Source organism: Theropithecus gelada, chromosome 15 (assembly GCF_003255815.1).
Source record: "Theropithecus gelada isolate Dixy chromosome 15, Tgel_1.0, whole genome shotgun sequence".
NCBI lineage: Eukaryota > Metazoa > Chordata > Mammalia > Primates > Cercopithecidae > Theropithecus > Theropithecus gelada.
This window is the reverse complement of record NC_037683.1, coordinates 16223038-16236387: the sequence shown is the minus strand read 5'-3', so window position 1 is coordinate 16236387 and position 13350 is coordinate 16223038. Positions and strand designations below refer to the sequence as shown.

The window sequence follows — 13350 nt, the reverse complement described above, 5'->3', positions numbered from 1 at the left end:
AACTACAAAAATTAGACAGGTGTGGTGGTGGATGCCTGTAATCCTAGCTACTCAGGAGGCTGAGGCAGGAGAATCTCTTAAACCCAGGAGGCTGAGATTGGAGGGAGCTAAGATTGCACCGTGCACTACAATCTGGGTGACAGAGCGAGACTCCATCTCAAAATAACAACAGCAGCAACAACAACAAAAAATAACATACTTAATAGCAGGAGCTGTGTGGATTAATGAAGAAAGAAAAGAAGCAGAAAGTTAACAGTATTGTATCAATGCTAATTTCTTGGTGTTGGATGTTAACACTAGGTTAAGCTGCGGAAAGTTATACAAGTTCTCTGAATAGTATCTCTTGCAACTTTTTTGTAAGTCTGAAAGAATTTCAAAATTAAAGAGTGGAGAAAAAAGGCAGAGTTGTTTTTTCTTTTCCCCCCATAGCACTTATCACCTTTTCACTATATTATTTACTTAAGATAAGCATTATAAGATAGAGTGTTTCCATTCAAAGGTCAAAACTTGGGTAAAAATTGCAGCTCTGCTACTTCTATGAATGACCTTGAGTAAATTACTTAATTGCTCCAAGTCATAATTTCCATATCTGCAAAATGAAGATGGAAAATCTGTATTTTGTAGTGTCACTACGAAAGTGCAATATAATTCAACAAATATTTATATTTATGGAGAGCTTACCATGCACTGGGCACAGTTATAGGTACCAGGGATATATCAATGAGCAGAACAGACAAAATGTTTTGCCCTTGTGGAGCTCACATTCTAGCGGACAGTAGAAGAGGCAGCCAATCAATAAATTAAAAACATAATAAATAAATATGTAGTGTTTCAAGAGGTGAAATTATAGAGCAAAGATAAGGGGGACTGGAAATACTAGCGAGGGGTTACAATTTTAATTAGGGTGGTCAGGATTGGCTCCTTGAAAACTGTGAGATGTGAATAAAGAATGTGAAGAGAGAGGCTAGGCATGGTTGCTCACGCCAATAATCCCAGCATTTTGGGAGGCCAAGGTGGGCAGATCACTTGAGGTCAGGAGTTCGAGACCAGCCTGGCCAACATGGTGAGACCCCCATCTCTACTAAAAATACAACAGTTAGCTGGGCATGGTGGCGCGCACCTGTAATCCCAGCTACTCGGGAGGCTGAAGCAGGAGAATCACTTGAACCTGGAAAGTGGAGGATGCAATGAGCTGAGATTGGGCCACTGCACTCCAACCTAGATGACAGTGAGAGTCCATCTCAAAAAAAAAAAAAGAAAATGGAGAGAGACTGAACATTCTAGGCAAAGGTAACAGTCACTATAAAAGCCATCAGGTGGCAATATACTTGGTATATCTGAGAACTGGCTAAGAAGTCAGTGTAGCTTAAGCAGAATAAGAACAGTAGTAGAAGAGGTAACAGAAGTCACATTGTAAAGACCTGTAAGCAATTTAAGGACCAACGGAGATAACATTTACAAATGATATTAACACAGTACCCGCTGACCTATATTATATTAGCAAATGCTAAATAAATGGTAGCTAGTTTTTCCGCATTTTTTTTGAGATAGGGTCTCACTCCGATCACCCAGGCTGGAGTGCGGTGGCATGATCTTGGCTCTCTGCAGCCTTAACCTCCTGGGCTCAAATGAACCTCCCATCTCACCATCTCAGCCTCCCAAGTAGCTGGGACTACAGTCACACACCACCACGCCTGACTAATTTTTGTATTTTTTGTAGAGATGGGGTTTCACCATGTTGCCCAGGCTAGTCTCGAACTCCTGGCCTCAAGCGGCCTGCCCACCTCAGCCTCCCAAAGTGCTGAGATTACAGGCGTAAGCCACTGGGTCTCGTGGTTAGCTAGTATTCTGACAAAAAGTTTATATTTCATCAAATCTAAAATGTTATTGTTTGCAAGAGACATTATTTTATACTCCATTAACAAAAATATATTGCCAATTAAATTAAGATACACTATCGATTGTAGATGCACTTTGATTTCATGGTGTGTAACTTGATTATAAACACTGAAAAGAGATTTTGTGCTTTACAAGGAAGACTTCAAATTCAAGATACTAAGGGAATGAATGAAGTATTTTGGTTTATTGGATTTTCTATCAAATCAGAAAAATAATTCCTTTTTGGCTTTAATATGTAGTACATGATGTATAGAATTTCATCTTCTTCGTAACCTGTAAAATGGGGATAATAACCACCTGAAAAGCTATGGTAAGAATTAGTAATCATAAATGCTGAATACTTACTGTCAAACCTAATGTAAAGTAGACCCTCATTAAATAGAAGTTATTTCAAATCTAGAGTCTTGCTTTGATTCAATAAAATAATTACAAACACGAATTCTATAGCACATGTTCTTTTTTTTTTTCCCTAATGTTCGACTCAGGCATCACATAGCTCAGAGGTGTCTTCTGGCTTCTGTGGGCCACACCGGAAGAACTGTCTTGGGCCACACATAAGATACACTAACACTAACAATAGCTGATGAGCTTAAAAAAAAAGAAAGTTTACGAATTTGTGTTGGGCCACATTCAAAGCTGTCCTGGGCTGCATGCAGCCTGAAAGTCAGACAAGCTTGATATAGCACATGGTCATAAGAAATCATGCAGAATTTATTACTGACACATTGGTTTTTGGTTTTCCATATAAACATCCCTACATAGACCTTATTTTTTCATTTGCACTATTATACAAAAAGTTAAGTGAAGTAAAAAAGAGTGACAACGACAACAGAAAAACCTGTTTCTGGTCAAAGCTTTGATTACATTTCTTTTCATAACACCTAGTGAACAAATATGTACACTTACATAAAAATGTTTCTTATCCACCAAAATCACTTACATACATAAATTTTAGCCACAGAATTAAAGAAATATGTAACTATAATATAATCTATGGTTTGTATAAGGATATGACATTATCTAAAGAAAATCTTTCGCAGAATACAATCATGAAAATCAGGTACATTGAGATTTATTTTTTACACCTTAATGATCACTAAACATACTTTATACCTATTACTGAACAAAGTTCAATAACTATTTCATGTAACAAATTATTAGGTTGCTGCAAAAGTAATTGCAGTTTTTGCCATTAAAGCCACGTAAGATGGCCGGGTGCAGTGGCTCATGCCTGTAATCCTAGCACACTGGGAGGCCGAGGTGGGTGGATCACCTAAGGTCAGGAGTTCCAGACCAGCCTGGGCAACATAGTGAAACCCTGTCTCCACTAAAAATACAAAAAAAATTAGCTGGGTATGTTGGTGCGTGCCTGTAGTCCCAGCTACTTGGGAGGCTGAAGCAGGAGAATCACTTGAACCCGGGAGGTGGGAATTGCAGTGAGCCCAGATTACGCCACTGCACTCCAGCCTGGGACACAGAGAGAGACTCTGTTTCAAAAAAAAAAAAAAAAAGGCCACATAAGATACACTAACAATAGCTGATGAGCTAAAAAAATAAAAATAAAAATAAATCACAAAAAAATCTCACAATGTTTTAAAAGTTTATGAATTTGTGTTGGGCTGCATTCAAAGATGTCCTGGGCCGCATGTGGCCTGCAGGCTGGACAAGCCATTAAAATAATGGCAAAAACAGCGATTACTTTTGCACCAACATATAGTAAAATCTTGAACGCTTACCTGGGCTCCAACTAACTGGAGAAGTGCAAAGTTGACAGGAAGTACATCAATATCTGTGTTGATGGCAGTCTGGTCAAAAGGACAAGCTTTTCGATGAAGTTTATTCAAGCAGGTCTTGCAAACAGTGTGTGAACAACCTAAACTGATGGGTTTGTGCACATTCTCATCAAATTCATTATAGCAGATTGGACAGGACAGAAATTCTGTCCATTGAGCTGCCTGCACAGGCATTGTGGAAGCTGGACGCTCGGGTTAGCAGTCTAGCAGATCATTATTTTGCTGTGTAGTGTTTTGTAAGCTAGAAATGGACAAAAGTATGAATTAACCACATATTCATCATTCACCTTTCAAGAGTTAATTGCTTAAGTCAACCAATAGCTGCAGACCTAAAATACTTCTGAATAATTTTATAACATTTGGATGTATTTTTTAAAAAACCTATTTACTGAATTAATTAAATTTCTGAAATTCTGCATGGAAACAATACCTTAATAGTGTTCCTTTCAACTAAACTGTATTTATATTGGTTGCTCACATAATAATCATCAAAGCTTTTATGTTTTTTTCTCAATGACCACATCAAACAAGCAAATTAACTTTCCATATTCCATCTTTAGGAACACAAATTACTTTGGATCGCTGGGGTGTTTGTTTTGTTGTTTTGTTTTTTAAGTGTTTCCCTCGGATAACCAGTACCCCAAAACATAATAAGGTACGGCCAGGAGTTAGTGAACTTTGGAAACTACTCATCCAAATAATATTGTAGAGACTCAAGTGTGAAGAAAACAGCCTTGCCACCTTAAAGAGGAAATCTCTGACAAGACTTGGCTAGGAAGCAAAATGAGGTACTGAAAATCAACATATAAGAGAAGACTGTGATGAGTGAGAGATGATTAAGAGAGCTGTTTGTTCATAAATGAAAGAATAATGCTGACCACAACATACAGTGCCAAAGTAAAACCAACAAAAAAATTGTCTTAAAAATCTTGTATTGTTCATTACAATACTTCTGATAAAACTATATTATTTAGTGATTGATATATATAACCAAAACTGTAAAGTCCAATGAGGAAGACGTAGAAGAAAAAACATTATTCTAAAAAGGTATATAGGCATGATTAAAAACTGAAAAGGCACATGTGAAAAAAAACAGTGAGAGAATTTTTCTTGTTTCTAAGATCAAAATATTCCTGCCGGGCATGGTGGCTCACACCTATAATCGCAGCACTGTGGGAGGCCAAGGCGGGAGGATCACCTGAGGTCAGGAGCTCGGGACCAGACTAACATGGATAAACCCGATCTCTACTAAAAATACAAAATTAGCCACGTGTGGTGGCACATGCCTGTAATCCCAGCTACTAGGGAGGCTGAGGCAGGAGAATTACTTGAATCTGGAAGGTGGAGGTTGCAGTGAGCCAAGATCACGCCACTGCACTCCAGCCTGTTCAACAAGAGCGAAACTTTGTCTCAAAAAAAAAAAAAAATCCACAATTTTAGTAAAGTAAAAGATTTAGTAGCAAAACAACACTAATTTGAACACACTAAACTTCCTAGATTTTCTTTATCTTCCAAATTCAACACTTATATAAGTCTGACAAAAGCTCTCTGGTGAACAAGAAATCTAGGTATTTAGGGCAATTAAACAACCAATACTTTATTTCACAGGAATGTTTACCAACCCAAATATATTAGTTCCAAAGAAATTAGATGTTTAAAAATGTAGTCACATTCAGGAGACAAAAAATATATAACTGAAACTATTTTCCATTATGCCAACATACAAAAAAATTCTATTAGCCTTTATTGTGTTTCTTTTTTTTTTTTTTTTGAGACAGTCTTGCTCTGTCACCCAGACTGGAGTGCAATGGCGCGATCTCGGCTCACTGCAACCTTTGCCTCCTGGGTTCAAGTGATTGTCCCGCCTTGGCATCCCAAGTAGCTGGGATGGCACCTGCCATCATGCCTGGCTAATTTTCGTAGAGAAGGGGTTTCACCATGTTGGCCAGGCTGGTCTTGAACTCCTGACCTCATGTGTCTGGCTGCCTCAGCCTCCCAAAGTGCTGGGACTGCAGGCATGAGCCACCGTGCCTGGACCTGTGCTTTTATATTCACAAAAACCAAGATTAAAAAAAAAAAAAACTTGGTAAAAATGAATTACAGAGCTTGCTATGTAAAAAAGCACCCGCATATAAACTTTCTCAAACAGCTCTAACGCAAATTATCTAAAATCTTATCTTTAAAGTAACCAAATCTTCCAAGTTATAATTTATTTTACAACTTTCATCCTCAAATTACCACATCTATTAATGCCATCAATCTAAAAACCAATTAGTTTCCTTCCAACTTTAGAGATGAGCACTGAGCAGGTGAATATATCACTCCCTAAAACTACTGAACATTTTTAACATGCAGTTTTCTGGTTTGCAGAGTTATACAATTAGAGGTCTTTGAGGAAGAATGAATTTCATCTTAAATCTACTGAAAGCCCTAATTTAGTTAATAACTTGAACTGATTAAATATTTATGAAAACAGGACACTGCATGTAGTTTTTCATAATGGCCACCTGTTTGGAAATGTTAATTCTGTGGTTTAGGGTGTCACAGGCCACCTGGTAGTACAAAATAAGAGCAAATACCTTTTCCTTAGTTTTCCAAGGCCTTTCTCAAATGCTTTATATTAAAGCACGTAAGTGGGGGGTTGGGGGGGGAGTTTCAACTAAACAGAAAAATGCTATCTTTCATATTGTCACCTACTACACAGTTTTAAACTGCTTCAAACTATACCAGAGCACACTTAATAGTTTTATATTACAATAGTCCTTAGTGTGTTTAGGCATAGAAACATCAGAGGTTTTAACATAATTAATGCTGAGAAGTTTAATTTCTACCACAAATTGAATTAATACCTTTAAGATATAAAGAAAACACACTGCCAAAATTTTGGCAATAACTCTACCAAATTTTCTTCTCTGTGTCAGAGTATAACTTTCTGATAGTAAATTATGAACTAAACTTCCCTTACACGATCAGATATAAGAAATGCTTTTTCTAAAAATGTTTTTCTTCAGTGATATTATCAGTAAATCCTAGATTCCTTAATTAAGATAAATACAATATAAAATTTTATCTGAAACACAGAAGAAACTTCATTCCTTCAAAACAGGCACTTGGCAAATGTTTACCTAGAAAATATTTTTGTAACTACCAAAAATGGTAAATATTCTATGGTCTTTATAATTTAAAAAGCATATAAATGAACCATGGAGCACAAAGACTATATATTAATTTGCAAAACTTCTAGACCTATACTAATACATTTTATGCAACTCATTTGAGTCTATGTAAGTCTAAATTGCTACGAATATTTATAGTTACTACTGAAGTATTCTTCCCAAATAATCAAAACATTTCAAACTGAGATAAAATGGATTAAAAGGCCTACAACTCAAGATACCTAAAGTGATTCCTTAAGAAAAACATTCTAATTATTTGTATAAACTAATTTTAGTTACCAGTTACAAAAACTGAAGAAGGGTAACAAGATAAAGCATAGGAGTGAGAAATGCCAAATTAAAGGTGGGACCATAAACAGTTTTTCCCTCAAATAATTTTCCAGACTGCAAGTTCCTTGCTATGAGTGCTGACACACAAAACAGGAAGCATAATAGGCACCTCTTACATGATTCAAATTACAAACTGCTTTAATAAGAGCCAGCTAAATACTTTCATTTTCTCTTATTAGTCCACCATATTATGCAGCCAGTTCAGGTCTACAGCATCTGATTTTAAAATGCCAGAATAAAGTTTATGCTTCTTTAATTGTCATATATGTATATGGCATTTTATAATTCTCTTAATAAAAATGTAAACATTAGGGCTTAGTTCTTCTAATTAAAACAATCATTGTTTTCATTCTAGTTAACCCATGTGAGGAATATAAGCTACTGAAATGGACTGTCACAGTACTTCCCAGTTTAGAAAACTTAAAAATAATTAGTTTTGTTCTTAAAAAATGATATTTAAAGCATAAGTACAATTTGGATCTCAAGCTAACAGACAAGTAAAAACCAAAACACCAATGGAAACAACTTGTAAGCTAGAAACTCTGCATTGGAGAAAAAGGAATTGAATTGCAATTTAAAAGACTGCTATAATATGTGACTTTGCTGTTAACGTGTGAAGTATATATGACTCAAATTTTACTTCTTAAATACACTATGGGGTTGAACTCAGTTTTTAAATAACTATTAGATATAACTTCCAATGCATTCTTTTTTTTTTTTTTTTCATTCTGTTGCCCAGGCTAGAGGGCAGTGGTGCAATCTTGGCTCACTGCAACCTCCGCCTCCCGGTTTCATGTGATTCTCCTGCCTCAGCCTCCTGAGTAACTGGGATTACAGGTGCACACCACCATGCCTGGCTAATTTTTGTATTTTTAGTAGAGATGGGGTTTCACCTGTTGGTCAGGCTGGTCTCAAAGTCCTGACCTCGTGATCCACCCACCTTGTCCTCCCAAAGTCCTGGGACTACAGGCGTGAGCCACTGCGCCTGGCCTCAATGCATTCTAATAGGGCAGTAATGAGATAACTTCTTTTTTTTTTTTTTTTTGAGACGGAGTTTCACTCTCGTTACCTAGGCTGGAGTGCAATGGCGGGATCTCGGCTCACTGCAACGCCTGCCTCCCGGGTTCAAGTGATTCTCCTGCCTCAGCCTCCCGAGTAGCTGGGATTACAGGCATGCGCCACCAAGCCCGGCTAATTTTTTGTAATTTTAGTAGAGATGGGGTTTATCCATGTTGGTCAGGCTGGTCTTGAACTCCCGACCTCAGATGATTCACCCACCTCTGCCTTCCAAAGTGATGAGATTACAGGCATGAGCCATCTTTCTATTTTAACAAATATAACTAATATTAGTGATGATTAGAAAAATACTTTTTTTTGAGATAGAACTTACTTCTGACTATCAAATAATAGCCAATGGATAACTTCATCCTTCATATTACCAAAGTCCTTAGCTCTTTAATTATTCTGATTGTAGCAGGATAATCTATCTGGAAGTTTTGGATTTTTATACATCTACTTTTATTCCAATATATTTCTTGGAAGAGTAATGCTGATCTACAACAGTAATGTCCAACAGAAATATGTGAGCCGTTATAATCCAAGTAATTTTTAATTTTCTGGTAGTCACATTAAAAAAGGTTAAAAGAGGCCAGGTGAGGTGGCTCACACCTGTGATCCCAGCACTTTGGAAGGCCAAGGTCGGAGGTGGGTGGATCACTTGATGTCAGGAGTTCTAGGCTCGCTTGGCCAACATAGCAAAACCCCATCTCTATTAAAAAATACAGAAACTAGCCTGGCGTAGTGGTGCCTTCCTGTAATCTCAACTACTCAGGAGGCTGAGGCGCAAGAATTGCTTAAACCTGCAGTGGAGGTTGCAGTGAACCCAGATGGTGCCACTGCACTTCAGCCTGGGTGACAGAGAGAGACTGTGTCTCAAAAAAAAAAAAAAAAGTTAAAAGAAAATAGGTAAAATTATTTTTAGTAATACATTTTATTTATCCCAGTTAATACAAAATATCATTTCAACATGTGGTCAATATTAAAATTATTGAGATATTAAAACAATTTTGGTACTGTCTTTGAAATCTGGTATTTTACACCTACAGCACATCTCAATTCACACTAGCCACATTTCAAATCCTTAACTGTCACATGTGGCCATTGGCTAGTACTGGACAGTGCAACTCTAGAATATTTAAGATTACAAAGTAATACTCAAAACTAACTTTTATCAAGAAATTGAGGTAAAACTCACACATTTAAAGCTTTAGTAAAATTAGAAAACGCTGATCATAACATTCATGAGACTCGGTGCAAAACACGAATTTATTTTTAATTTTCAGCTAGCTTTATTTTACCAATGCTTCCTTTTCCCATCACTAAAAAGTGAAACTCCAACACAGTCCAAACTAAACAATAAGTACTTACTACAACCTTGTTATAAAGTTTTTTTTTTTTTTTAGCGTTCTTAGTTATTGCAAACAATGTAGAAGTTCAATTTTTGAATATAAAATCCTGAGTGTAAAGAAGAATGCTTTGCCAAAATGGAATTTTTTGGTTTTTTCAAAGTGGAAGACAGCAAATCACAAAAGCAGAGTATGATTTAACAAAAATATATGAACAAAGGACATAAGTCTTCTTACATGTCAGGTTGCCACAACAGAAATAACAGATCGTGGTAACTCAAAGGATCCACTAATGAACACGAGTGTAATTAAATCCTCACAGAACAAGTGCCTGTTTGAATTATAACATCTGCTTTTCCTAAACGTAACTAGAATATATGTTTTACATTCTGTCCTCTAGCAATTTTCCAAACTCTAAAATTTTGAAAACATGAATCTCCAAATCAACGAAAATGCCAATACTGAAAAACAGTATTTACATTGTTTTTCCTTTAACAGGATGTAATGACCTCTACTTCTTCAAAAATTGAACGTGGAAGTAAACAACGTAAGAAAGGCTTGTGAAGCTAGAACAGTGGTATAGCTTTTTAGACAGATAAAAGGTGTTTTAAAAAGAAGAATCTATTAATATTCTTAATATTGTAAAAAGTGTTTAACTAAGTTTGTATGTTTAACCATTAAAAGGCTGCACCGGCTAACATTTGTTTCTTTGCTTTTGAGTGACATTTTACCACTGTGGTGTAGCAACATTAGCTTTCTCAGGTTAACCAAAAGTTCCTACTGGAACTTAAAGTTTGACCAATACAAAATTGGAAAAAAGATTACTTAAAGCACTTTATTTGGGATACAAAGTCACCCACCCACAATGGGTAGGGGGAGAGTAGAAATGAAAAAAAAGAAAGGCCCTGGGTAAGGGGAGAGGACGAATTAAAAAGGGAACCCAAGGGTTATGAAAATATAAATAAATCACTGGATTAGATTTACTTTATGCCAGTGATTACTTGAGTCAATTTTGGTGTGAAGGATGTATCCGCCGGTATCTTAAACTGTTGCCTTGTTATTTGAAGGATGGAAATGACAGCTACCCTTATCTTCTCCCATCCTGAAAGCTAAGGATAGAAAAAAGTACAGCTGCTTCTCTGAGAAACAAAGATGCTTTCTACCATTCTTCTAAGATGGTGGAAGAGTCTCCTCAAGAGGCTACACCAAGAAGGAAAAATCAGAGAGGTAAAGAAGAAAGCCATAGCAGAATTCCCTGGCTGTGTTTCATGCCATTGCTCCTAGCCACAACCCCTGTGCAACCACTCAGGTCCGGCCATCCCCATCGAGGGAGGTTAAGCCCTCCCAAGGCATTGTTTGGCCGGGGTTCCTATTTACCACTCAGATCGCCTCCACCATCCCCTACGCTAGGGTCTCGGGAAGCCCCAGGGTAGAAATCTGAAAAGCTAGGAGAGGACTTGCTTTCGAGGACCTCTTGCAAACCCCCTTACTAACTGGTGTAGGAAAGGGAGAGTGAAGCCGGGCCTCTGCTTGGGTGGGTTCCTTAGGGGTCAGAGGCGTCCGCTCAGCCAGTGTCGAAGGAAGGTGGCCATTTGAGCCGGTCGCTCCGCATCGAAAAAGCCCTACCAGAGAGAGGGGCCTCCGCAGGGCCCGGGTTCCGTCCGAGTGTCAGATGCGGCCCTCAGTTCCCAACCCTCGAGGCACCAGGGGCGACAGCTCACAGGCCCCAGGGCTGAGAGTGGTCTCCCGCCCGACCGCCGGGGACCAGGCACCCGGGCTGGGGCCCGAGCCGCATCGTGCCCGCCCCCGCCCTACCTGAGGGGGCCCGGGTGGGGTCGCTAAGGGCCGCTCCCGGGAGCCCCGCGACGGCGCGGCTCGGCGACGGAGGCGCCTCGTCTCGCCGGGGCAGAGCTCGGCGGAGGTTTCACGACCTCAAACTCCATCGGGAGCTACAGGGACAGCCCCGTTGGCGGCGGCGAAGGCCGCGACGGGGCCTCCTCCTCCTCCCTCTCCCTCCACCTCCGCCTCCTCCTCCTCCTCCTCCTCCTCACCACGGAGGCGGACCTGGAGGGATCCCGACCTAGCTCTCGCGAGAAGTTACTCCCAACTTAACGCGAGATTACGCAAGCCCGGGAGTCGGGAGTTGGAAGGAAAGCGTAGTAGCCCCAGTCACCCAAACTGCGTATCAACTTCCCTCTGCCTCAGCGAATCCACCCCGATCACGTGACAAGGGAGCCCCGGAGCACTGTGGGAGGTACTATGAGAAGGACTAGGCAAGCCGAAGGGATTGATGGGAAACTCCCTGCACATTCATCTGTGCCTTGAGCCGGCTTCCTAGACGCTGGTTTGAGCCAGTGTCTCCTTCGTGAAAAGCGTGGAATCCATTGAGCAGAATCTGATACATCTGTGTTACATTCTACTTCACGTTCCTGTAATGACATGCTGACAGGATCCCTCAATCCCTCCACAATGTCAAGTAATCTCCCAATTACAAAAACAAAAAAGAAAACATGTATTTGGCAGGCACTTCCATATCTCCGTTCTTTATTAAAGAGAGAACTCTGTTCCTAGACAAAGAGTCCAAAGGAAAAAAAAAAAGCTCTGAGCTCCTCAAAAGCTGGCAAAGATAAAAATTTAAGCACAAATTCTGGCATCATATCTCAAATATTTGTTGAAGCTTTTTCCACAGCAAATTAAGGTAAGAATGATTCTTACTGTTTATAATTTATAGATGAAACAGACTTGGAATAGGGATAAGAGAATTAACATTTATAAACTACTTAGTATGTGTAACGTCCTATGTTAGGTGATATTTAATTTTAAATGTTTTAGTTTTATTTACATTTTATTTAATTAGCAAGGTGATCCTAGAAGGCAGATACAATGTACCTCTTGTTACTGATGAGAAGCTAAAGAATGTAGGCTAGAAAATGACCATGACGCCTGGCGCAGTGGCTCACGCCTGTAATACCAGCACTTTGGGAGGGCAAGGCGGGTGGATCACGAGGTCAGAAGTTAGAGACCAGTCTGGCCAACATAGTGAAACCCCGTGTCTACTAAAAATACAAAAATTAGTCGGGTGTGGTGGCGGGCACGTGTAATCCCAGCTACTCCGGGGACTGAGGCAAGAGAATCGCGTGAACCCGGGAGGCGGAGGTTGCCATGAGTGGAGACCGCCATTGCGCTACAGCCGGGGGGTGGTCAGTGCCAGACTCCGTCTCAAAAAAAAGAAAAGAAAAAGAAAAAAAAGGACCATGACTTGTAATTAAACTCAAGGCACTTTCCTATGTGAAATCAGATGTCCAACAACAAAAATATGCAAGTAAACCTACGATGAATTAGAATATGGAAAGGTTGCTTCTACAGTTTCATCAAAATATATGGTTATTACCTATTTGTCTGAATGACAGGCAAAGATCAATGTTTTTGAAAAAAGATTCATTGGCCACATCAAAGACGTTTCTTCCACACCTTATATTTTTCGTTCTCTTTTCTTTCTTTTTTTTTTTTTTTGAGACGGAGTCTCGCTCTGTCCCCCTGGCTGGAGTGCGGTGGCGCGATCTTGGCTCACTGCAAGCTCCGCCTCCCGGGATCATGCCATTCTCCTGCCTCAGCCTCCTCAGTAGCTGGGACTACAGGCGCCCGCCACCGCCCCCGGCTATTTTTTTTGTATTTTTAGTAGAGACGGGGTTTCACCGTGTTAGCCAGGGTGGTCTCGATCTCCTGACCTTGTGATCCGCCCGCCTC

General features: G+C 39.4%; 1 protein-coding gene across 5 annotated transcripts in view; it reads right to left on the bottom strand.

The window, feature by feature from the left end:
• The window catches only part of RC3H2 (ring finger and CCCH-type domains 2), a 57355-nt gene extending 45686 nt beyond the window's left edge, over window positions 1-11669 (bottom strand). For 4 of the 5 annotated variants that reach the window (XM_025359767.1, XM_025359771.1, XM_025359769.1 and 1 more), the window contains exons 1-2: window positions 11419-11669; window positions 3636-3933 (exon numbers count right to left, since the gene is read on the bottom strand). In XM_025359767.1, the coding sequence (XP_025215552.1) occupies window positions 3636-3866 (231 nt within the window). In that variant the 5' untranslated portion in view covers window positions 3867-3933; window positions 11419-11669. Of the gene's footprint in view, window positions 1-3635; window positions 4466-11418 lie in introns of those variants that run through there. The other variant, XM_025359768.1, reaches the window with a different exon arrangement.
• Window positions 11670-13350: the final 1681 nt, after the last annotated feature.